General features: G+C 43.2%; 1 protein-coding gene across 4 annotated transcripts; it reads left to right on the top strand.

The window, feature by feature from the left end:
* Nucleotides 1-6: 6 nt before the first annotated feature.
* Nucleotides 7-18,506, top strand: cd99l2 (CD99 molecule-like 2). Of its 4 annotated transcripts, XM_062516452.1 has the most exons (12): nucleotides 7-507; nucleotides 3,880-3,945; nucleotides 4,861-4,899; nucleotides 5,208-5,312; nucleotides 7,618-7,725; nucleotides 9,854-9,934; nucleotides 11,297-11,359; nucleotides 11,919-11,984; nucleotides 12,176-12,238; nucleotides 12,912-13,034; nucleotides 13,679-13,744; nucleotides 14,666-18,506. In XM_062516452.1, exons 1-12 carry the CDS (start codon nucleotides 450-452, stop codon nucleotides 14,725-14,727), a joined length of 900 nt encoding a protein of 299 aa, XP_062372436.1. In that variant the 5' UTR covers nucleotides 7-449; the 3' UTR covers nucleotides 14,728-18,506. The 4 variants fall into 4 exon arrangements, with proteins under 4 accessions (XP_062372436.1, XP_062372438.1, XP_062372437.1 ...); XM_062516454.1 differs by lacking the exon at nucleotides 7,618-7,725; XM_062516453.1 differs by lacking the exon at nucleotides 11,297-11,359.
* The last annotated feature ends 7,646 nt before the right edge of the window (nucleotides 18,507-26,152 follow it).

Genomic DNA, 26,152 nt, shown 5'->3' with positions numbered 1-26,152 from the left:
GGTTAGCCATCAAATAATTAGCGTGTGAGTGTGTGAGTTGAATTAAACCAAAGCCACGCAAACGCAACTTATCGCAGATCAGGAAAGTAACATAACCAAGCAAACGATTTACGGAGGGTTGATTTCTTATTTCTCGTCAGTGAACAGTGGTGGTGGAGTAGTTGCGGAGGAACCGCCCAACGCTGGTGTAACGTGATTCTCCACGTTGCCCCTTTCGTCTGCTCTCGGTAGACTCCGCTCGCTCATTCGCACTGCAGACTTTATTGCAGCTAACTGTTTCAGACTGTCGCACTGCCTAGGGTGGACTCGGATCAAAGTACACGGCTAATACGTCTCGTCTAACAGCTGGGCCTGGTTGAGACCAGTTTTTAATCTACCAGTAGTTGTCCAGACTACATTTTAGTTACATTTTGCAGCGTGGTGGACATTTCCTAACGGACATCGAGACTATGAGGAGATTTTCGGCATGGGCTGTGTTCGCACTGTTGTCTCTGCTCACACTGAAAGGTAAGCGCTTCGCCCCTCTTTGTTGAGGTCTCTCAGCCATGCAGAGTTCATCAGATTTTTGGGCTGCTGCTAAGCAATGAATAGGACCGCAGCCTACTTGAAATCTGGATGCTGAATAACGGTACTTTGCGATTGAGAAGCGGTGGACAATATAATTACCATATCATTCATAGTCTACGAGTTGCAGTGACACAGCTGTGGAACATTGTGTCCAGAAACATTTTGCAGTGACCGAGGGAAGGTTAGCTTATGTTTTCCAAACCAACTGTTTTTTTTTACAGTTGATCTAAAGGCCTCTATTTGTCATCTTGTAGGTAACATAAAATTGGTAAAAGAAAATGTGCCATATTAGCCTACCTGCTGGTGTCTCACTAGTCTAGCCTACACAAGGTAAGACAACGGTCCTTAATGAAGGCGGCCACTGACCAGTCAACTAGGCTATCAGAAAGAGGAGAGGACAATGTGGCATGGCCTTTTGTATCCGGCATCTCTTCTTCATGAACTAGTAGATTTGTTGCACATTTGGCATGGTATAATCTTGTTTCATTTGTGTCTTGAGCACACAGAACGCTGTGCCTTTGTATGAAAAGTGCAGAGAATGGGAATTGGAAAGGGAAGTGAAAGTTGGGTTTGGGGAAAATAACTGGTTTCTGGTTGTTACTGATTCAAACAATTAATCTCTGGGATCAGGTACATGAGGAGTCATTTCATACCAGTCACTATGAAAAGAGGCTATGTCCCGTCCCCCCCCGTCCCCCCAAAAAAACTACAAAGACCATGAATTATGGAGCCATGTAAGGAGGGCCAAAAATCAATGGCAAGGTACCCAAGCCGGCTTCTGGAGGAACAGCAGACATTTTGGCAGCGGCAGTCTCATTGAAACAATGACACAGTAGAGTATTTCTCACCCCGCTGTACAGGTAATGCTTTGGGGAGCGCTCCCACCCCCACGCATGCGCACGCCACAGCCAGGGAGACAGAGGGCAGGTACCGGCGCTCGCTCTCTCTCTCGCTCCCTCGCTCTCTCTCTCTCTCCCTCTCCCCCCCAGACTGCGGAACCCATGGGGAGAGGCCATGACTGAGTGACGCGCCAGAGAAACGAAGCGGAGGCGCTCTCCCATGGCACAGTTCGACATGGGGATGAAAACGTTAGGCCGGTGGATGGGGAGGCATAAAGAGGGAATGGCGAGAGGATCAGTCCCCTCCTCCTCTCCCACACCCATTCATGTCTGGGTTTAACCGAACAGCAGGCTAGCCCGCCTGCTTGCCTGCCAGGTTTTTGGTATTCAGCGCAGGTGATCCCTGCTTTAATTGAAAGCATTGTTCCTCGCCCAGATTCGGCGTGCTAGATTTGCCAACATTGAGGTGGGTAAAGACGTCGCCCGCTCTTCCGCCCGCCCGCCCTCGCCCACCCTCCACCCCGCCGTCACCTCCTGCCCCGAAAGAAGCTCCCTTGTTCGGATGAATAGAGCGCCGGGGTAGCGACGCTAAGACTCAGCTGTGTGTGTCTGGCAGGCTCCGACATCACCAGCCCCCCCTGCACACACACACACACACACACACACGCCCCCCTTCTTCTCCTCCTGCTCCTCCTCCTGAATGAGCGTCTCCTTTCTCTCTCTCCCTCTCTCTTTCTCCCCCTGCCACACCCTCTATTATCGATGTAATTAGATCAACCCAAGATGTGTGCCATGTGCCAGACACACCTGAACAAGCCCACAATTGATTATTCATGACCTCATCCACCCACCACGGGGCATGTGCGCGGCCTGGTGCCACAGCTATTTATTGATTATTTATTTATCCTCAAGATGACTGCCCACTGAGCGCTGAAGCGCCTGCTCATCTGTGAGCATGAAAGGAATATGCCGGAATATGCCGTCTGACTGACCCAGTCTTATCAGCGTCTCCTCTGCGTACTGTAGCGTTCCTACTAATCCCTGAGCCCGGCGTGAGAGCGGGGGTGTCGGGGTGGCCGCTCGGCAGCGCTTTAGAAAATGTCCCGCTGGCGGAATTGGGGGAACGCTTCAATATGTCTCGGCACATTAAGCCGCCCAAACGGCAGAACTGATATCGCGGAGGACGGACAAAACTCCCTGAACAGGCACTCGCTGTGATTGAGCAGCGGGTCGCGTAGATTAGGAGCCGCCATGTGACCACAGAAATCAAGTCTTGCTGAGGCAGTTCCTGGCGCGTACGGCAGAGTGAAAATGTTTTGAACTGTTTCTAATCCTGGCCTGGTCAGCATCTAGGCTAGCCTATATAAAGTTCACGGATAGGGTCTCAAAGGGTCTCAAACGCAGAGTCAGAGTGTGAGTCCGAGACAGAGCATTGGAGATTATCAAAGTGTTTGGGAAAAGAGACAGAAAGGGTGAAAGGAGAGAAATGGAGAAAGACATGGAGAGTGTGTGTGTGTGTGTGTGTGTGTGTGTGTGTGTGTGTGTACGTGTCTTCTGGCAGAGGGTAGAGTAAGGCTAAGGGACTAATGGGCCTCTGACCCAGAGCTCCATACACAAGTGCAATGTGCTGGCCACGACCCCACACTATAAATAGTCACAGGAAACTGCTGTGGATGAACAGCACTGAACATCACATGAGCAAACGCTGCTTTAAAAGGACAAAGCAACAGACACATTGACACATATTTCTCTGTCGGTGCCCGTAAACTCACACACCGTTTGACTATTGTTTTATTTGCTGACTTTTACCACCAGTCGTATCAGCTAACATGGTGATTAATGTGGTGATATTGGCCAAATGAGAGCTAATTAAGATCAATAACTGTGATAGTGCATTGGCAGTGCAAAGAGATTGAGGCTTGCAGAAGATAACCTTTCACTGCTAATGACTCGATACACACACCTACCGCAGAGCTCTTTATCACGGCTGATATTAAGAAAATCAGTTCAAGGTTGCTGGTCCCGTGCAATCCTCTCTCTCTCTGATCCATCGCCATAGTGGAATATATGAGGTAAAAATAGTGTGTGTGTGTGTGGGGGGGACTCTTTTGTGTGGGCCGTATGAGCACAAAAGATCCTGTGTCTATAGACAGAAAGAATGTGGCCCACTGGCCTAGCGGGTGTCGTTTTCTTGGCCCCCACCAATATCTAGTCAAAGTGGAATTTGATACATTCCAGAAGCCCCAGGAATCTGGGCATACTCCCCACCTGCAGACCCTTTTGTGTATTCCCCCGCTCCCTCTCTCTGCCATTTGTCCCCTTTTCTACTTCTTCAGTCGGTGTGTATGGGACTTTAGGGTAAAAGTGATACGTGTGTATTCAAGCACATAACTGGTTGACGTTTGCTTCATCCCCTCAGGTCTGCTCATAGGGATTTTTCTCTGACTTTAGTGTTTTTCTTCTTTGTTTGCAGCGCGATGTGAGGATGGCTTTGATCTGGCCGACGCGCTGGGAGGTGATGAAGATGCGCCAACAGCACGTAAGACTCCATGACTTCATAGCCACCACCACCGGACAGTGGACACTGTAGACAAAGCACTGGCTGGACTATTGACCTAATGGCATATGAGTGGAAGAAGCATTAGGCCGTCGATCCACTCGATACCGCTGCCAAATGACACAGATATTTTCAAATACAGAAATAAAACGAGATTGATGCTTCTGTGTACTTTGGTGATTCTATCGATCTTAACTGTAGGAAAATGTGTGAACACAGAGGGCCTTAGGATATCATCAGCACCACGGCTAGACTAGACTGCTGAGATTAACTTTAGTGGGTCTTTCTTCATGAGTTCGTTTGGTAGTGCAGCATGCAGCATGCAAAGATGTCTGCTAGTTCTCTGGGGATGAACAGGCACAGCGGAGCTTAACAGTAAAGACAGTTAAAGCGTGTAGCCATATGCTCTGTTGCAGCCTCACCACTAGAAACCCTGTTTTGCGCTCTGAGAAGGACCCCCATGGGTTCGCTAACTTGGACGCAGTCTTCCATTGAGACATGCCAAAGAACCTACTCTTTCTATTACTGTTATTGAATCTACTGTAGTACCTACTGTACATAAAGGGGCTATGTGTAGAGTTCTGTTACATTCACAACGACACTCCTTTGACATGAATTGTATTCGATACAGCGCCTTAGAGGTACAACATGGTATTGCAAGAGAGAGATCTGTCTCTATCTGGTTATCATGGGTACCTCAGAGGATATCTGAGCAACACAGAGGATAGGCGTTTTTAACTTTATGGTATGTCCAAACGGCCAATCCACTTCATTAGGTTGCTATTAAGAGCTTTTGAGCATTGTAAACTAAAACAGACAAACTGTAACTGTAACAAACCAAAACCTTCTGTAATGAAGGTTACATGAATGTAACTATGTTTTTGACGATCTCCACAGCCACAGCGAAGCCAGCAAGTGTACCAGCAGGAGGAGATGGTAAGTAATCATAATTTGTCCTTTTCCCTCCTCCCTAGCGGGGCGCCACTTGTGCTGTGGAACATGCTAACTTTAAAACAGCGAGGTGCTAATGACATGAATATAATGTGCTAGACGCTACCCTGTCTAACGACTTTGTTAATTGTCTTTTTTGTTGACATTCATTAACATCTGCTTCTGCAATAGTTCTGTGAAGAGTTACAAAGCAGCACTGGTAGATTGATATGCTTTAAGCAAAACAAACAAAACAAAAAATAGACAAAAAAGACAACAAATAGTCCATCAAGAATTATTGGTCAACTTCACAGATCTGGACCTCTCAGATGCCATGGATTTTGACACGCCAACGAAAAAACCAGCGGCACCTGTCCCTGCCCCGACCAAAGCACCAGTCCAGCCCAAGCCCAAACCAGGTAGGCAGCAAGAACACATGGTCTGCACAGACCTCACAAGGGACTGACGGAAATCAGACGCCACTCTCTCTATTACACTTTGCCCCTGTGGTATCTACTAACAGACTAACATTTAGCACCGGATTTCCTACGTCTGCTCAGAATGAAACTTCGTGCCCATTTCCCCTCTTTGCTGAGCACGCGTCTTGAGGAACTTGTGGGTTACGCGAAGCATGACAAGTATGCCCTTAGAAGAAGAGAAAAACAACTGAAAAGCCCCAGTGAAACATGAGCCAGGGCCATTGTTTTCTCTTCCTTAGTGGGTGTGATGGTGAGAGCACTTGACTAAAAGGAAAGCTGCCATTGAAAGCAGCAGGAGTGGATTGGCCCATGAGGTTGCCGATTAGATACTATCATGTTGCCGATACACAAAAGTCACTCCTTCAGGGCTTGGAGATAGCTGCTCCTGCCAATAGATATTGATTGGAGTGGAGGATTTCCTCTCTTTCCAACCCAGTACTAGCAGCAGACAAGAAGTAATGTGATTTCCTGTTGAAAATGCCATTAAGGCCTTCATTCTGTTTCCCAAACACACATCTGTTTTTACCAGGTGGATGCAGATGGTGGATAAACAGTTATGAATGACATTCTAAATTTGAGTTGAGTTGAGTAATGATTGGTACGCACATGAAATGATCCAATCTGCGTAAAACTGTACATTTAAATTACTTGCACTACAGTATTGTATATGGAAGCAGAATATGTCGGTGTTGTTTTGTTTTTATCCTCTTATTGCTCACTTCTTTCAGGATACAAGTTATTGCTTGATGTTTGTGAAAGAAAATGAGATATTTTTCAATTCTTAGTCATATTCTTGGAATGGCAGACTGGACTAGGTAATAGAAAGGTAATAGAAGATTTTGTGTCGAGGCTGATCAGATCAGAGCTGTCATTTCTAGTCCGTGCCCATCTGGATCTGCATAATTTAGATGCCACTATGTTGTCGATGTGATAAATATACCTGACTAGAATAATCAGTGGTAAGGTTTTCACCTTAAAGGCAAGAAATACTAGCCTGACGACGTCATACTCAATTCTTATCAGAATATGAGTCTGAAACTGCTCCATTCAGCTGCGATTATGGGGCGTGATTCAACCGATACAGTGCGGGGGGGATAGCTCTGCACTCATTGGATAGACCAAACCAAACAGAACAAGTTATTGGCTGTCAGTATCTGCGAAATCTAAGACCGAAATATGTAGCAGGGTAGGCTATGGAACACATCCTCCTTCGTTTTCAAAAATAACTCCTTCAAACTGTATGCAATGAACAGCTGGGGAAGTGTGTCGTTAACCCAACGAGCAAACAGACATTTTTAAACAAACGGGAACAACATCACCCAAACATGCTGTTTTAACTGGGTGAAAGTGAAACTGAAGTTTTCCCACATATCCTCGTTGGTCTAAGTGTTCAGAAATAGTTGTGCGAATCCGTGATAAAACCTCCGTTTCAATAGCTAAGATAAACGAAAGGCCAAACTGCATGAACAAATTATGCATTCATAGCCATCGCGTTTCTGTTGCAATCAAAATCAACCTAAGCGAACATGGTCTCACACCCAACTCGTTGAACGAGGACGCATGCAGCCGTGAACGTCACTGCTGTTCATATGTCAATCATCACGTAAAGCCCGCCCTGTGAAATGTGATTGGTCCGGGCCGAAGTGTATCTCGAATAGTAGCAGCTGAACGGAGCAGTGCCAGACCGAAGTTCCCTGCAGGAAAAGAATGGAGGCGGGGCTAAACTTCGGTCTGGCATCCAGGCTAAAGAAATACGTGAACTCAAACTCTGCGTAGAAAATAGGGTTTTGGGTGCATAAACAAAGCAAGCACTGGATGAAACAAAAAGTAAACACACTCAAGCTTCAACTTGTTTAATTAATGTGAGAGCATATAACATGACGGACACATTTCGGCCTATGCCGTCTTACAGCCTCTTACGTTCAAGATGCTGAAGACTGCAGAGGCCGAAATGCCTTTTTAATGTTCTTTTTAATTAGTTTTTACATTTCCCTTTGGGGATCAATAAAATATCTATCTATCTATTGATCTAATTAAATGAGTTGAAGCTTGAGAGTGTGTTTAATTTTTTGGTTTTATCCAAGGTTCTGTTAATTCTGTTTTAAGTCTGCTAGTAAGAGACGTGCATGCTTTAGAGTCCTTCGGAGTGGGACAGTCAGACCCTTGATTAGTGCAGTGCTTTGCCCGCTGTCGCTCTGTAACCTCACTAACCAAATGGCGCACTCGCTCATCCGCTCGCTAACAGAGGAGACCGGCTCCGACTTCTTTGGGGCCACGGTCCGGCCAGGCCTGCTGCCTCGCACCACTCCCAGGGTGACCAGAACCACCAGCCCGCCTCACGTTTCCAAGCCTGGTTGGTAGTCGCTTTACGCGCCCTCGACTAATCGATTCTCACGCCGCCTGTGTACCATGTGCCATCACGTCTCTGTTACGTCCGTTCCATCGCTGTCTCTGTCAAATGTGTGGAAACGATGCATGCATACAACACAGATGTGTGTGTATATGTGCATGTTAATCTCAGTCAAAAGGTATAAGTGTAGCAGTACTTTTTGTAGCAATTTGTTTTGTATGCACACTATCAATGTTTTGTACGCATTAGAGCCTGACCAATATGGGAATCGTAAAGACCGATACCGACTTCACTATTTGAGGATTTCAAAGAAATAACAACAAATTTACAAATTTGACCAAATAGGATGACACTACCTAAGTCACACCAACAATCAAGTTAGCCTCCCCCACTCAACCAATGCTAACATTATTCTACTGTTGGACATAACGTTAAGCAAAAGACAGTACTGGAAAGACAATACTGGAAGTTGAGATGAAGGATCACTATTTGGCTGTCCTTTTCTTAATTCAAAAATAATTATCGCCCGTTATTAATGCTGATAGCGATAGATTGGCAAATAGCTGATATCGGCACTCCGATTTCGATTTATCGGTCCGGCTCTAGTACGTATGGATGTATACACAGAGAACAGTTTTCCACGACACCATTTTTGATGGAAAGAGGAGCACATGTGCTTGACTTATATACTGTTAGCTCATTCTTTGTCCGTCCGTCCGCGTGTGTGTGTGTGGGTGTTAACAATGTCTGTCTGAGTCACAACACAGCAGCGCCTCAGTCCCTCAGTCCCTCCCTCGGTGTGACTCACTCTACCAGGGGAGGGGCCAGTGTGCCCCCCGGTCACCATGCCCTCATCGGCTGCACCGTATCAAATAATGGTGAACCACAATGCACGATTGTAGTAAACAAACAACCACGCTGTCTAAGCTTTGATCTGGTTTATTCATGCTGAAAATGGGCCCAACAGGCACATTTGCCAATGAGTCTCTTGGCAGACATTTTGGATCCGCCACCCCGCCTCCCCAATCCCCCCCTCCCTACTCGTTCACTCCCACCCGCACTGCAGATGTTTTTTACACTCTGCACTGCTTGAGGAACTGTGACAAATTGTTAAATTTTTTTGCCATCTGTGGCCCAATTGTTATGTAGAAGTATTGGGCTATTTTGTGTCGACTCAGTTACGTGAATGATTCCAAAAATGTTCAAGACATCTCTCACCACTGAGAGTACATTTTCTTGATCAATAGTAGGTTGTACTGTGATTGTATGGTTCTATGGTTGTACTGTGATTGTAGATCTTTTGGTGAGCCAGCGCATTGGATCTCTGATCAGTCAACAGACCTGATTGGCGGACCTGCCGCTGTGACTTTGGCTTGGCATCTGTCCTGCACCTGCCGGTCTGTGTTCTCCCTGCTCAACAACACACGGGATTGAAAGAGGAGCCATACGTGTGTTCAGCTAATTGAGAATGATGACTTGTGCAGAGTAGGCAACAGTCCAGAGGAAGGGGTTGCCAAGGGGAAGGATTGGGAACCTCTTATTCAAATGTCTTCTCTCACTGCTATCCTACTACAAAGCACAGGATTCCCTGAACTCCGAAACCTACTATGCCGACGATATGTAGGTCAGCACGGTAGTGCTGTAGAGAAGTGCCTATTCTCATTTTGAGAGAGTGACCATAAAAGAGTCCCCAAGGCGGTCTACTATAAAGCCTGTGTTAAGTCTGACCTCAGGGAAGCGTGATTGCTCAAGGTATATAAAAAAAAAAAATCTGTCTAGACGACGTCTGGAACGCACATGGAGGCATCCTCTTTCTATAAATAAGCCTTCATTGCTGTGCCGAGTTTACAACAAGCACTTTACGTGAACGATTATTGTCTGTCTCCAAGGTGATTCAGTAAAAAAGATAGAATGTGCAGAGGTTTGATGTCTTTCAATTGAGACATGAATGCTGAACCTCTCATGTTGCATTTCTACACATTCTGCCTCCTGCCACCAATGTCCTGTTGCTCACCTATGCTACCTCTCCCCATTGCCACTGTGTGTGTGTCGGTGTGTATGCTTGTGTGATTGAGTTACTGCTTGAAGTCGACTGACAGCTACTGTTGGGTTGGGCTGGGGTGACTCACAGGGCCTGATGACTTCGATCTGGGCGATGCTCTGGACGACAACAATGACATCGGAGGAAAGGGCAAGGGGGTGGGGAAAGGAGGTGAGTCATTCCGTTCACAGCATTTACTGACACGGTATATGCCACAGTCATGTAGTGTACATTAAGGGCCTGTTTCCTAATCTGACTCCAAAGTGATTTTTTTTTTCAAATGGAGATGTTCATTGAATGTACAGGAATCCAGTTCAAGAGTGTTATTGTGTATAAAAATACGTACTTACTGTACTGTAAACTCTGAAAATACATGATAACAACACAGTCATTATCAATGCATTTGGTGTCTCACTGATATCATTTTTGTGTTGGCTCAATTGGGCTATATCAACTTTAGTAACAAGATGTGGTAACTCCTCTTGTTGTCAATTTCCAATGCTTTGGGTCATCATGCTCCTACTCACAACAATGTTGCATACCAGATGCATGCCAATTGGCAATGTCAGAGACTCAATTGTCCTTATTGTCAATGTGACACCAACATTTTAAGTTTTAGTTTTAAGCCATTATTTTAAGGCATGAGAACTGCGTTGTGTTGTATTGTATTGAATGTTATCGTAATTTTATTTATTATTATTAATATTATATTAATATTTATTAATATAATTAATTAACTCCAGTATATGTCTATATGAGAGCCTTATCATGACCGCGCGGTTGAATGTGTCTTTTTGTTTCACCATATGGATGTTCGGAACAATCTGTGAATTTACAGTCCATTTCCACTGCAGCTATTGATCAAAGCAGGCATGCGTTAAAATCGATACCATTTACAGTATTTCCAGTTACGTTACTGCCTCCGCGACAAATAGCAGGGCCAACAGTGTGAATCTGTAGGGGTGGTGGGGATAGTGTTGTTATTGGTAATGGGAAAAAAGTCAATAAATTTTTAGTTCAGAGTGAGCTATACTCTCTATATATACTCCTATATCTATATTTGCTTGCTCTTAGTGAGCTATTGACATTTGACATTTGAATTGAATTTTAGTAGAGAATGTATGTTCTCCTATCTGATGCAAACACAAAGGCTTTCTACCTTGAAAGTACTGGAAAATAACTGCAATGAACACTTATTGAAGAACTTATATATTTTAGTTGTTAGTCTTAGCTAGTTTAGGGAACACATGTTAACCATTAATACAAAGTTGATATGTGTATGTATTAGTGTGCAACAAGGACTGCAACATTTTACTCAATAGGTCATTTATTCTTGACAAATCCTTAAACTTATTGGGGTCCAATTGTGATTGTTTAATGTTTAGTGTTAAAATAGCACACTTATATTATATTGATAGGGATACGGTAGAAAAGCACAAAAAAAGAATGAGAGTTTGAATTTGATGTGACTAAAACTATGGTATGGGAACCCTGAGAGTTTGAACCCTGAGAGCGTTTCGTGTCCCCCGTCAGACAAGGGGTATGACGGAGAGGGCAGGGGCGACGGCCAGCCCAATAACAGAGGAGGCACCGGTGGTAAGAACCCCCCGGCCGGCGCGTGCCTGTCTGGGTGAAACTGCCGTCGTTTACCCACTCCTGGAGAATGCCTCTCTTCTATCTGTCTCCCGTTTTTCTGTTTCCTGTCTCCCCCAAAGTCTGTAACTTTTTCACCCCATACTGCCTTGGTCATCTTTAACAAAAGCCTACTGGGAAGTCATGTTTGGGGGGTTAGGGTTTCTCAGACTCAGCACAGTCTCTGAAAACGCAGCAAGCTCACAGAACTAATCAATTATCTGTACCGTACACATGGCTGTATCTCTGTCTGAACACAGGAATGACTAACCAGTAGTCATGCATGGGTGTTGTAGTTTTTTCTGTGTGCCTTCAAAAACTAGTCTTTATCATTATGACCTTGTGACCCATTTGGTCTTGTCAACCGATAAATCTATTTTTTTCCTCCAATTCTGGTTTGCTTTTTCCCGAGGACCCTATCTTTGGTTTCTGTTTCTCTGGTGGTGAGGTCTTACCTAGCTTTGGACAGAACCCACAGCATTTTCCAAAAGAACCTTTTACACTTTCCTCTGCTCTTGTACAGTAGGTGACTCGTTCTCCGACGATGACCTTTCTGACCTTGGCGACTACAAACCTGACAAAGGCAAAGGTAATGATGATTACTCTTATCAGTGTTTGTACTGAAGTTGTACCATAACTAGATAAAAGAAGAAAACAAATATTGTCATAGATATAATACAGACACAATGGGGAATGTGCAAAGTATAAAAGACTCATCTTTGTTTAGAATAAGTCCAAGCACTTGTGTGCCTTACCCATGACTCCTTGTGTGTGTGGCAGGAGGTCACGGGGGTGGAGCTGGAGCTGGAGCTGGAGGATCTGACGTTGATAACAATGACTACGGTAAGATCTCCACTGACTCTACATGCCACATGCCACAGAGAGCAATGAGATGCACTTCACCAGATAAGGCCTTGTTAGACTGAAACAGTTGGAACTGTATTTGACGTAGGACCTCGAGGCTTTGCCGTTGGAATCAGTGAAATAGTACTTACACCAACTTGTATCGCAGACATTTATCATGATCCCACAATAAACTGTAAGGTTGTTGAAGTCAGCAAAACCAACTTCAACGTCAGTATACTATGCACTGCTATGCAGTATGTTTAGCATTTGTACACATTAGCCACCGCACAGTAGCTCACATAGTGAGTCAAGGGAGCTGCAATCAGCAGGTCGAGGGTTCAAAGCTCGCCAGAGACTCAATTTGTCTTGTTCTCTAAACTGTGTTCATGTGGGTGGCAGTAGTGTAGAGGCTAAGGAGCTGGGCTAGCATGCAGTAGTACCTTGAGCAAGGTACTTATCCCCGAGTTCCTCATGGGTAGTGGCCCTTGTAATGTAATTGACATATGGAAGTCACTGGAGAAGAGTGTCTGCCAAATGAATAAAATGTAATCATTTAAATTTAATGTAAATGTAAATGAGCCATTATAGGGTCTATACCATAGACTGCACTGTGAGAACGTGAAACATCAGCGCCACTCTCGTTTTGTGACCAAATCCTTGGGGCCCCCAGATGGCACCATGGCAGAGACGGGCACGATCGCAGGCATCGTCAGCGCTGTGGCCATGGCCCTGGTTGGCGCAGTCACCAGCTACATATCCTACCAGAAGAAGAAGTTCTGCTTCTCCATACAGCGTAAGTCTAGTACACTTTTTTTTTTTATCTTCCTGTTCCTTGTCTCTAGTAATGAAAAAGGTGAACTTGTAAAAACAGTTTAAGTGATGATTTGAATTAAGTGTAAGCACTGATAGGCAGTTGTATACCTGTCTGAGAGCATATTGTTTTGATTAGTAGAAGTAAATGTAAAACAGGAAGTAACTCCAGTCCTGATGGGTGCATCAGTTCCAAAAGTAGTAAATCCAGCAGTCAAAAGGAACGGAAGTCGCACACCACTATAGCCAATGCAAAAAAAAAAGTTTTTATTGTATGAAAAAAGTGCTACCCAAAAAGTGCGTGCCAAACGTTTTCGGTCCTATTCAGACCATCTTCAGTGCAGGGATGGTCTGAATAGGACTGAGGATGGTCTGAAAAGATAGGACTGAAAAGCTTTGCACGCACTTTTTGGGTAGCACTTTTTTCATAAAATAAAAACATATTTTTTGCATCGTCTATAGTGGTGTGCGAGTTCCGTTCCTTTTAATTAGTAGTAGTACTAACGGTAACTGAAAGATAATGGACTGTAGATTAAATGTTAGATGATGACATTGTTAGCATGTGCCAAGTAGCAGGTTGTGCTTTTTCTCTAGCGTATCTTACTCTTGTTCCGTCTCATCTCACAGAGAGCTTGAACACTGACATGGTGAAGGCAGAAAATCCAGATGCTGTTGTGTCTCAGGAGCCCCAAGGTAAACATAGAGATGAACTAAAACAGAGATCATACAAAACAAATGAGACGGCTGATTTAAAACTCATTCTTGGCATGGCATGACATGGGAAAACTTCGACTTTCTGAAGCTGGAGTTTTACTACTCTGGCTATCCCATGTAGATTACTTGGGAGTCGTAGGAGGATAGAGGAAGTTTTCAGTGACAAGGTCACTTCACAGAAGTCTGCTGTTGTCCTCGAATGGCTGTCATGTCAGTCTTGTGTGTCTCGAAAATAAGTAACTCCTGATACACATTGTATAGAAGTATCAACTCACGACACAAATGGATTATATAAAACCACAAAGATTGGTTTGAATCAGCACAACTCCGCTTTATCTCGGCCAGCACAACTCACTATCACCTCGACCATGTGGCTTTGTCGAAGCTGAGATGAGAACTTTGTGTCAGCAGTGATTATACAAGAAGCTGTGCTTATGATTCTGTTGTGTTATTGCACCTGAGGTGTTGAGTCACAGTGAGATGGGTGGATGAATGGCTGGGGTTGAAGGTGGATTAATAACATGGACAGCAGCTGTTTATGTTGAGACAAGGGTGACGAATGAGGGCATATAGTTGGTTAATCAAAAATATAAAGATGATCTATTTATAAGGTGGGGGATACTACAGATGTACAAAGCTATATGCAGATCTCTAAATATGCTTTAAAAAAAAACATTGGCAAGTTGGACAAGTATTCAATAATGTTTGAGGCCAGGAAGCCTGATGTTTTTCCGAAAGAAATAAAGCCACAACAACATGTACTTGACCGTATCATTGACCTGTTTGCGATTTTCCATTCGCATGTACTCCCACAAGTAGACCCATGGGGTTTTGTTTATTCCCTGCTCTGGAACCTTTGAGAGTGACGGGATTTAACTCTGGTTCTTTTTGTGCATCTAGTTCAACAGACTCTTCTTCAGCCCCCCAACGCAGAGCCTCCTGCAGAGGAGAATGCCGTCTAAACAGCAGTACCAGCGTCCGCCACAGGGGGGCACCAACATGCACCTCTCCATGGTGACACACCCCTCTCGCCAAATGAAAACAAACATGCCCCCCCCCCCCCCCACCCACCCACCCACCCACTCATAAATGACCACCCGGACCCTGTTTCACCTACCCAAACGTTATGTATATACACCTTAATTTATTTTACCCTTTCAATTCTAACACCACTAACTATGCCTGTTTACAACGTTATTGAACTAATGTAGGAAAAATCACCAGGAAGACAACGGAGATGAGGATGATTTTTAAAGTTTCATTTGAAGAAATGAGAAGGGTAATACTAACTCTTAATGGCTATATTGGCATTGTTTTATGTTGTGTTTTATGTGTTTTGTTTTTTTTATTCGAACAATGTGTCAAAAATCAGCACCTTGGCCAACCAGCAAATTGGACTTTGAATTAGAACCAAAACGTTTTGATAATCATTATGAAGAAAACCCAATTACTCGTTTAGTCAATGGGTAGGATCTGACTTTTGCATGACACTTCCACAAGCACACATTGCAAGAAAGGCTTTTGACTGGTTGTTGATGGAAGTGCACTTAAAGTGTTTGGGCTTGACTTGTTAAAAAGAAAATGAATGATTTCATTACATTCTCCCCTTTGTAAAACCTACCCTAATTTGTTTTGTAAGGTTTTTACATGGGCTGTATATATTTGCCTTGCTTTTACAGAGCGTTGTTGCGGTGGTTGAAGGTACTGTGTTATAGAGGACACAGGTTTTTTTCTAGTTGATTTAGAAATAATTGAAAAAAAAAAAGAAATGGGAGATAAATGGATGACAAACTTTAAATACGAACCCACAGCTGCTTGGTATGATTTGCTTTTAGGATGGAGAAAAGTAAAACTTCAAAAATGGCGCAAGGGAGGTCGTTGGCCTTCTTGTGGGAAGATGTAACGATGTTTGCGATGAAAGGTGAAAATGTTGTTTTATTTGTATATTAGTTCTATTCAGATGTCAGTGATAGAGCATTTCTCCCAAAATGGAGAGAGGCGATCTTGAATGTGATGAAGTTATAGAGTTTCCTGTGCATATGAAGTTAACGTAACTGGATAAACAAAAAGTAGAGACAGGAGTTGTTGTCAGTGTTAGTGTGTGGTATCACATAGAAGTTATTATTGAAGTCTTAATTATATTCAGTGCTGTCCTATTCAGACTGCTCTTTGTTTCTCAGCTGCAGCTGGATGCTTGTGTAGGAAGTTAGAGATTGTTATGCTTGTATATTGCGGTGTGAGTATCTACGGGTTTCTACTCGAATCGCTGTGTTTTTACGTATCCCTATATACCCACTTTGTATAACCGTGTGTGTGTGTTTGTGTTGACCGAAAGTGTTTGTGTTACGCTTTGTCCTTCCCCTTTCTTTTTAGATCAGGGGACGGGAGTGGCTTTGTCAGAACTGAACTTAGCATCCGTGTTGGTACCGGTAGTTTCGTAGAACGTCTTTATCAAGGGTTTATTTTCGTTTTTGATTTTCATTTCGGGACAAGTGTTTTTTGCTGTCCTGCTTGAGACTCTGCTGCACCCGTTTCGGTTTCGGTTTCGTCTCGCCTGTCGCCTCACCTGACTCTAGGCCTTACCACGCCACGCCTCGTCCTGTCTCGTCTGCCTCCGCCGGACACCTGTAGCCTCTCGCCTGTAACCAGTGCTCACTCGATCGCTCCGTGGTCTGCTCTTCCCATGCACTGAAACCCCTCTTCCACTCTGGAAATTCCCAAAACACAAACATAAAAGTGTATTTAATTGACTTCGCCCATTCTCTTTGGGTATATCTCAGGCTCCTTAATTTGTTTTCATAAGAAGCTTGTTTGTTATTCGATTGGACAAGTAGTCAAATGGTTTACCTACCAACCACTTTAGGTTGTCTTTGACATTTGAGTTGCCACTATGGCAAACGGTAGCCATAAATGGCAAACGAGCGCCTTGTGACAGAACGGTCATCTCTCAGTTGTCTGAGGCGCTTCAGTCCTTTTAGCATGAGTGGACAGAGGACTCCTTCAGGGCGTGGGAACGTGACCGTAGCCAATAAGGTGCACCTTTTGCTGACCTCCGATGCTGTTGTCTGACAGCACTGCACCGCCTCTCCCCTAAGAACGCCTTACTCAGCCTACTCACACCGGGGGAATGAAGTACTTGTGGGTGCAAACAGCACGAGAGCTGCCTACTATGAATGTGCTAGATCTAGCCCATGAAACTGAATGTTTACCGAATGTAATTCTTGCAACTGTTGGCCATTTTGAAGGTCTGCTTCAACTTCTTTGCATGGTTTTTGGTATCAGTAGTGTGTTATGCAGTCTGATGTAGCATATATCGGTGCTTCTTTAGAGTAAAATAAAACGACAAACACCAAAGTAGAGACAATGACCAGATTTGCCTCTTCGTTTATCCACTCTTGGCCTTTTTTTTCCCTGTTCCTGCCGAAGTGAGGTTAAGGAGATGCTTTCTAAATGTTTGATGATCCTGAACTAGATACAATGGTCTATGGCATTACCAAAAATACCACCTATTTAGAGAAAGCTGTGACGATTTTGTGACACAATGTTCTGAAGTGTCTTGACTAATACAAAACATCTCTTGCACCATATCATGAGAATAGCTTCAACCCAGACACACAAAAACACATCTTGGTGAACAAAAAGCAAGACTGTTACGACTTCTGCTGTTGTTGGGTACCTTTTGGTATCTTTGACATGTATCTGCATTTCTGAGTCAGGATTGGTTCGGTGGACAACGTTGCTAGTGTCCAATGTTGGTCGTAGTTTCCGTGGTTTCGGACTGTGGTTCCCCGATGATGACTGGACAGAGGCCGCAACACCTCACTGATTGTATCCACAATGGTGTGCACAGAACTGTACAGACATGCATGTTTTGGACTTTTTTCTAGCTTGGTAGCTATTGACGGTTTGTTCTCTTACTGGATAACTTTGGGTTTTATTTTGGGTTTTTTTTAACTCCTCAAAGGGTTGGAAGATTGATTGTTGTGCGGCCAGGTGTTCTGGTCCTGGGTTCTGCACTGCCAGTGAAATGCCATGATTCCCCTAACACCACTATGCCAGACACACCCACACTCTCACACCGTTATATAGGGCTGCACATTGATGGGCTTGAATGAGTCTCTCCTAGTCTTAACCTGAAGACCTGTGTACCGGTGGGATAGTTGCTAGTTACTTTGCGAGCACCTTTCTTGCACATAAGAGTGTGGAAATGGAGCAACATTGACATTAGAAATATGGAGAGGGGTGCGTGTTTCAAAACAGGACATGCTTGTGCCATCTACATCTAGGCTAGGCTATCTGATCAAAATGTTGCCAATAGTGTTGAGGCAGACTAGATCTTGATAGCAGTGCAGCATCCCTAACACCAGTGCCTGTATACTAGCATGAAGACTGCCTTTGGGGAAATAAAACTTGTATACACACATACACACACGCAAGCACCTACAAGTAGCAGCCTCATGCATTTTTGCATGTGTGGACACAAACATACTATCAGCCACTATCTTACACACACACACAAAGACACACACACACAAACACACACACACACACAAGGCTTATGATGGTATAAGGTGCAATCTTGTGACAATCTCCACCTTTAGGAATGTTCCGTTTCTATTCTGCTGTAAAGGTTTTTAGCAACGCAGTTCTTTACTAACCCCTCCACTGTAGCTCACTGGCAATACATTACTGGAAGAGATTATTATGGTGAAACCCAATAAACTGACTGAGGGTCATCCTGTGTTGTGTGTGTGTGCTTTGTTCACTTCTCCCTCCACTGGAATGAGACGTTTGTGTTTCTAGTCAGGTTAAGAGCAGACTGAAAATGAAATGAAAATACTTTCACTATATTGAGAAAAAGCTAACAGAACATAATCTTTGTTGAACCTAACTGTATTAGGAATGGCTACACCACGTCTCCAAACATTCAAAATGAAACATAATAATTGCAAATTCTATATAAAATTGGAAGGAAGGTGCTTATAGGCTGATTTGACTAAGAAACAAAACAAAACATTTGACTTACTTTTGTGGTAATATAACTCTAACATCAGCACTTCCTCATGTCTTCCTACAAGCTGAATCATGTGGGCAGCTGCTGTAGATGGGGGGGACAGAGCAGCTGTGAATCAGGAGAGGAAAGCCGTGGGCAGGGGAGCGCTTCCTGGACTTGATCTATCCCAGCTAGGATATTTGATGATTGGAATCAATCCGGGCTAGAATATCTGATTATTGGAATCAATCCGGGCTAGAATATCTGTTAATTGGAATTCCTGAAACATCCAATGACGCCAGGAAACAGCATGGTGATAGGTCCAGCCAGGTGCATCTCAAGATGGTGCATGTGGAAAAAGCAGTGATTTTAGAGATGTAATGATTTCTCTGGCTTGCTCCCCAACAGGTGCAATATGAGATATGGGAATAGATCAAAGCATGCACACAGTGCCTATAAAATATTTCCACATTTACAGCTTTTATTAATGGAAGCTTGATAAATTTAATTTGGCCTTTTTTACATTTATAAAAAGGCCCTCTTTAATATCCAAGTGAAAGCAGATTTCTACAAAGTCATGCTAAGTGCTTTAAAATATATCATGCAAAATAAATGATTGCATAAATATTCACCCCCTTCAAGTCAGTAAGTCAGCAATTGATGCAAAGCATGGACTCTGCATGGATGGCTCTCCATTAGGCTTGCACATCTGGATAGTGCTCAATTTTTTCTCAATATTTTACTCAATTTTTAATAATTTAACTGAACAGTGACATGTAGCCTACCTTTGTGGAGGTGTTTATGTATTCTTCTGGTGTAGTAAAATGAGAAGTTCACGCTAGCATGAAAAACAAAGTTTATAATAATAGACCTCTGAAGTTCGCCTACAAAAAAGCCACCATCTTTGCCCAAATAAGGAGATCCGGTGTCTTCAGATTTTTTCTATGGGAAAATAAAATGGGGTTTTTCAATTATCACACCTGTTAAACTCTCACAGGGATGATGAAATTGGAAATGCAGATGTTTTTCGCCACACAGTTTTGTCCACTGCCGTCTAGTGGATACTGTGATCTTGGGTAGGTGAAGACGGCACACTTTGATCTTTGCTACCCCAGAGCTAACTTACAATGCAACTTGCCATAGGCAGTTAGCTTCAATTAACTCCCGGATCTCCTTATATGGGCAAAGATGGCAGCTTTGGATCCTTTTTGTAGGCGAACTTCAGAGGTCTATTGCAAGCTGGGCTAATAGGACGTAAATGTCAACCATGTCAACTCCTAATTCACGCAAAAACATTCCTTTTTCTGTAAAACAGTCATCTGGCATTAGTTTTAGGTTCTACAGATTGTAGGATTTCGCATATTTTTTTAAACAGTTTGCCGTGTGCCTACTCACCAAAGATCTTTGCTTCTCACTGACTGTCTATCAAGGATCTTTGGGAAAATGTCGGGGATCAGACCTAGGCCTACTCGGGAACAGCTTTGTACAGAGGGATGTAGCCTACAGCCTAATATCCTTCATCAAGGTTTGCTGTTTATCTCATATGTTTTTTCCCGTGCGTTGAGTGAAGCGTTCGTGAGATAGGCCTATAGTCTGAGGGCAGGCCTAAAGATGGATGAAGCACTACGTGCAGAATGAAAATAATATGACAATTCATGTAGCCTATGTCTTGATTTTCTCGTGAACTGTTTATCATAGCCAGTAGCCTACTCCCTGAGCAATTCAACAGAGAATGTGAATTTGGGTGCATTTTATTCATCTATTTTTTAGGGCATACTTTTGTTTGTGCTACTGTGTGTGTGTGTGTGTGTGTGTGTGTGTGTGTGTGTGTGTGAGATTGAAGGTTTTGCCAAGAGGTTGATTGATTCTAGAAATGTGTTCAGGCAACTGATAATTTGGTTCAGAGAATGGATGTGTTTTAGAAATCACATCAATATACCGTAATGTTCTGCGAAAAGAAAATATGAGGATGATAATAATGTGCTTATCTGGGATGATATTTTGGATATTCTTGAATACTTTTGATAGTAGTGTTTAAGGAACCGTGGGGAAAAAAATCCTCCATTTAACAGAACTTATACTGTTGCTGGAAATGAATTCTTTTGCTTTCATGTTTAGAACAGTCTCATTTTTCAGTAATTTGGGTATCTTCATTGTCGAACTGTGATTTACACATGTTGGATGCGATGAGCAAAGCATGAACAGTGTATTATTTTGAAAACACAATCATTTTATTCAATGATAGAAATGAAAGCATTAAGAATATTTGTGTTCAAGGTTTTTTTTAGGGATTTCTAGAGGAGTTGATCGTGAGCATCCATCTATCGTGGGCGTTCATCTGTGTCCCTGGAGGAGGTGCAGCAACTAAATGCCCTCCTTATCCTCTGAAAGAAGCCTTTCAGTCCCTTCTTCTTGCTGGGCTTGACTCTCTCTGAAAAAAATAAATAGTAGCAGATTTTAAATAATTTGTGATACATATAAAATCCAGTAAAATTATAAGCTATATGGATAGAGCTTACCAGATAGTAGTGCTGCTAGACTCTGACTCTGGTCATCTTTTGAGTCATTTGACATTATACTCAATGCTCTGTCTTGGACACACTGAACAAAAATGAAATCAGGGCATTGGTTATTGTCATAATGTTAATGTTATAACCACAACCACATAAACATAGATAGACCTTTTAGAAAGGTATAGTACCTGATAATTTTTTTCGATGTCTTGCATGTCAACCTTCATCTCCCAATCCTGAACTTCAGGGCACAATTCAGGTCTTGAGCTCTCAGAAAGATGAGACCCAGATGGGAGCTGTGCTGCAGGAGAGGCATCTGGAGGCAGGAGCCCAGGAGGCGGCTTCACTGGAGGTGATGACTCATTTACAGCAAATCCAGGGGGTGGCATCACTGGAGGTGGGGTGTTAGGAGGAGCAAACCCTGGAGGTGGCTGCACCGCAAGTGTTATGACAGGTTCAGCAAACCCAGGGGGTGGGTTCACTGCTCCTGAGGCGTGAGGAGCAAATCCAGGAGGTGGCCCTACTACAGATGATGAAGCAGGTGCTGCAAACCCGGGTGGTGGCTTCACTATCAGTGAGGCATCAGGAAGAGCAAACCCTGGAGGTGGCCGGGCTGAAGATGTTATGATAGGGACCGCAGGTGATGTGACAGGGACAGAGAACCCTGGAGGTGGCTTCACTATGGGTAAGATGCCAGGAAGCGTAAATGCAGGAGGTGGCAGTAATGCATTTGATGTAGGTGGCTCCTTGTGTTCCTCACATAAGATGTTATTCAGCAGTTTCACATAATCTTGCAAAGTTGTGACAATCATGTTGCTAAACAAAGAGCTGTGAGGTTTATCTTTCAACAATGTGCGTATATGATCCTGAATATCACACAAAGGGATGGACTCTATAAATTGATTGTAAACCAGGTCACCTAGCTGTTCGATTGTATGTGATGGCAGTTCTTTCAGGTGACAGGCAAGAGAATGTGTTTCCTGGGATTGGAAAACAGCAACTTTAGTGAGAAGACGAATCTGGTCCGCCAGTTGAAGGGTCAGAATCAGGTCTTCTTTATCTGCTAGAGTCACTGGGATAAGGTCATGGACAAATCTTGCCACTACACCACATATGACATGTCCAAGGTCAGCGCAAGGTGGAACAGGTGACAGGTGGTCAACAGGTGGTGTGCCTATTTTCCTGTAACGGCATACCATCTCAAGTTGGACAGACACCAGACGGCCAATGTCTCTGGACACTATCCTGTTCTTATTGGACAACGCCTCCATGAGAGATTTCATGTTGCAGTACAGTGTCAGTAGGTCCTTACAGATGGAGTTCACCATACAAACCACTTCATCCATGTTGAAATAACAACTCACTTTATCGTGCTTCTTGGTGACGCTGACACCAGAGAGGGACAGTTTGTTCACCACATACTCGACCAGTGGCCACTTATGAGCTTCGAATGTAAATTCTCTGCCCTCCTCGGAGTATGTCTGCATCAACACAAGTCCCAAGAGTGAAGTCACTGTCTCCGTGTGAATTGCCAGCTTCTGGGCAGCAGTAGATACACACCTCTGGTCACTTGCAACCAGGAAAAGCCTCAGGAAGGATGGTGGTGCTGAAGGCCTTTGAAAAGACCTCTGAAAAAACCTGGCAACTTTCATTGACACAGTATGAATAATGGCAGCCATAACACTCTCCTTGCTGGTGCTCAAGAACTTTTTCATGTCCTCAGCAGTGTACATGGCCTTCACAAGCTTACGATAGATAGAGTGGGCCATCCTAGCAGCAGCCGGATGGGAGCACTGTGCTTGTAGGCTTGACAGTGAGGACAAGTTCCTGAGCACCGCATGGACAACATCCATCGCCAGGTCCGTGAGGTTCATGGAGGACCCGTTGAAAGGAGTGCCACTGGGATCTGTCTTCATCATGAAGAACAGTCGGGTGACGACGTCCGCCACGACCTCCGAGCGGGTGTACAGACGGGAGCACTGGCAGTATGTCATCTCCTCCTCAAGGTCACTCAGGATCCTGATAAGGGCCATCTTGAGGTCATCTGAGCTCCTCGGAATGTCAACAACGGACACTCTGTTGGCAAAAAAAAATGTATGAATAACTTTTTTCCAACATTAAAAAATGACCACCTTATGTTAATAAATGATACAATAATATCATTAAATAATAATAATATAATAATACAGTTATGCTAGACCTACTCTTCCAGAGGAGCTGGACTCTTTCTATGCCTGCTTTTGTCACACCAGTTCAAAGCGCTTACATTGTTCTCATCATGTAGACTATGTAGACACTAAACACTTCAGTTGATATGTTCTTCTACATGCACTTCAGATAGAAAATGACCATTTAATGAACTACTGTTTTAATACTATCTTTGAACTTACTAAGTACACTATAGTTGGCTCTGAGACTAAGAATTTCAGAACCAGTAATACTTTTTGACTATATGGCAATAAACTTAACTCAAACTTAAAACTAGTAGCTAAGTACACCCAAGGTGCTGTATTTTCAGCCAACAGGCTAGTTAATCACAGAATTTGACTCACTGATCACAAGGAGCTGAGGGGATACCACAGTCCTGCAGCTCATCACCCTGACAAGAGACACTCGACAGACGTCTGACTAACAGCTCCCTCCTGACCTCCTGCTCAATGTCCTGCATCCTGAGTCGAGCATTCACCTGCCAAGTCTAAAATAACACAAATAAAATACTATCAGCTAACAAAGGACTACATAACCTGAATATTTTATAGTTAACCATTCTACTAATTTGACCAATAAAAGAGAAATTAATCACTGAACATTAGTAATCTAACTTACCAGCCAGGTATTGTCATCTGATTCACATGACTCCTTTAATTCAAGAAACCTAAACAATAATAAGAGGGGGTGTTTAATATTCTTTGCTTATACATTTCAAAGAAATTGCTTCTTTACAGTTTAAGCACCAGACTTAGATTAGGCCACTAACCAATCCGTGAACATCTGCCTCTCATGGCAGAGAAACCATTCAATTACATCCTCTACAGTCACGCAGGAGATAATTGAGCCTTGCTCCTGCAGTTTCAGGAACAGTTTCAGAAGTTCCTTCTGTGAGAAAAAAGTAATGGGTAAGATATGTATTGTGATGTTCTTGTATTTTCTTCAAAGTAGCAGAAACGTCTACATTTTCTAGTGTTGCCCTTTTCATTCTTATGTTAGCCTACTTTTAAGTTATTCTTGTGAAATAGCTGCAACCACATTATAATCAAGGTGTGCAGGTTCCCCACTATCTATAGGCTACTTGTATTTTTCTTAAATAGAGGAACCTTACTTTTTCGTTGTATGCCACTCTGTCCAGACAGAAGGCAGCCTTCTTCATGTAGCACAGACAGTAGGGCAGACACTAACAGAAGATAAACACACAATGTTAATGTTAGCTGGTTATGTTCCATAGCTAAATTGAGATACAGACAAACGTGTTAACAACATCACTGATAAGGGATGCAACAATATAACTGTTACAGACTAGCTACACTGTACAGCACAGGCTACACTGTAGTCTTTGAAAATAAAACTTAACTGGTGAGCCTAGCCTAGCCTATAGTTTTTAAGGTAGGCTAATGCTAGGTACGTCTGCTCAATCCAGACATAACAGACCACGGAATTGATAGGTAAGTAAGAGCCATGGCCCATATATATATAATATTATGTAAATTTGAATTACCCCCGGTCTGTCCTGCATATTGTGAGGCCTTTTTACTGGCCAGACAATGTCCTGAAACAAAGTGAGAAGACTGATGTCGAAAGTTGCTTAGAGAAAATATCTGTGCTGCTGCTCGTCGAAATTGCTTTACAAAAGTGATATTAGATTCAATCTGCAACATTGTATCTTAAAGATTCCAAACATCAAACAATCCATTACCATAGAAACAAAGAGTGCGTCATAGGAGTCAACGGACAATGCGGTATCTACCTATATATATCTATGGTGGTAAGTGAAAATGTCACGTTGTCCTGGCAACGCGATTTCCAGTTCTAAACAAACAACTGCATTTTCTATTTTATGCCTCACCAGAGAGGGTTAAAGCGGAGGATCTTTGGCCTCACTGTGTTGTTTCTTTCAAAATTAAAATAGGCTAAATTAATTTTAATCGGTGAAAATAACTATGGGGAGAACCGGCACAATCTTTTTTATTTGCTCAGTTCAAACTAGCTTTACATAAAGACGATAGACTTGAGAGCTGTGAAACTTGATCAGAACAGAGTCATACATTTCTACTCCATGAAAGTTGAAACAGAATTTTAAAAATATGTTATAGGCTAGTTTGTTAAAGAGGTTTGCCACTCACTCATAGAGCTTTGACTGGTGAAGAACTCAGGCAAAAGTTGCTGTATGCTTACTGTTAAGTAGTTTCTCCCATCTCAGCTGCTGAAGCTTTTAACCTCTTCAAAGAACTCCAGGGGATGTTCATTGCACATTTATTTTGTATCCATCCTCTCACTTGCGCTGGTCAATAACCAACTCAATAACGAGTTGTTTGGAGTTTTGTCTTCATGGTGGAATTATTCCTGGGTTTCATCAGGTCCCTTTCCACAGGTGGGTTAGTCAAGCACCATGCAGTCTGCATTCATAATCTAGGTGCTTGATTTGGACCTGATGAAACCCATAAATAGCCAGGAATACTGATTGACCCATAACTGGACCTTCCTAGTGCAGGTATCTTTATATACAATACACATTCACTGCACTCAGGCAATCTCCATCTCATTAATTATTAGCACTAATTAGCACCAACTAATGTGTCATTTGAGGAACAGAAATGAGTTGCTAAGGTTTTATTAATGTTCAGGGGAGTTATTAATTGCAACACCCAATAAATTGACTGGGAGTCA

The sequence above is a fragment of the Sardina pilchardus genome, chromosome 16 (assembly GCF_963854185.1).
Source record: "Sardina pilchardus chromosome 16, fSarPil1.1, whole genome shotgun sequence".
Classification (NCBI taxonomy): Eukaryota; Metazoa; Chordata; class Actinopteri; order Clupeiformes; family Clupeidae; genus Sardina; species Sardina pilchardus.
The sequence above is the reverse complement of the archived record's forward strand: the minus strand, read 5'-3'. Positions and strand labels throughout refer to the sequence as shown.

Coding starts and splice junctions, on each gene's coding strand:
- cd99l2 (XM_062516452.1), top strand. CDS start 450: ATGAGGAGATTTTCGGCATGGGCTGTGTTCGCACTGTTGTCTCTGCTC. Junction 11,360..11,918: donor TAACAGAGGAGGCACCGGTG/GTAAGAACCCCC, acceptor GCTCTTGTACAG/TAGGTGACTCGTTCTCCGAC. Junction 11,985..12,175: donor CAAACCTGACAAAGGCAAAG/GTAATGATGATT, acceptor TGTGTGTGGCAG/GAGGTCACGGGGGTGGAGCT.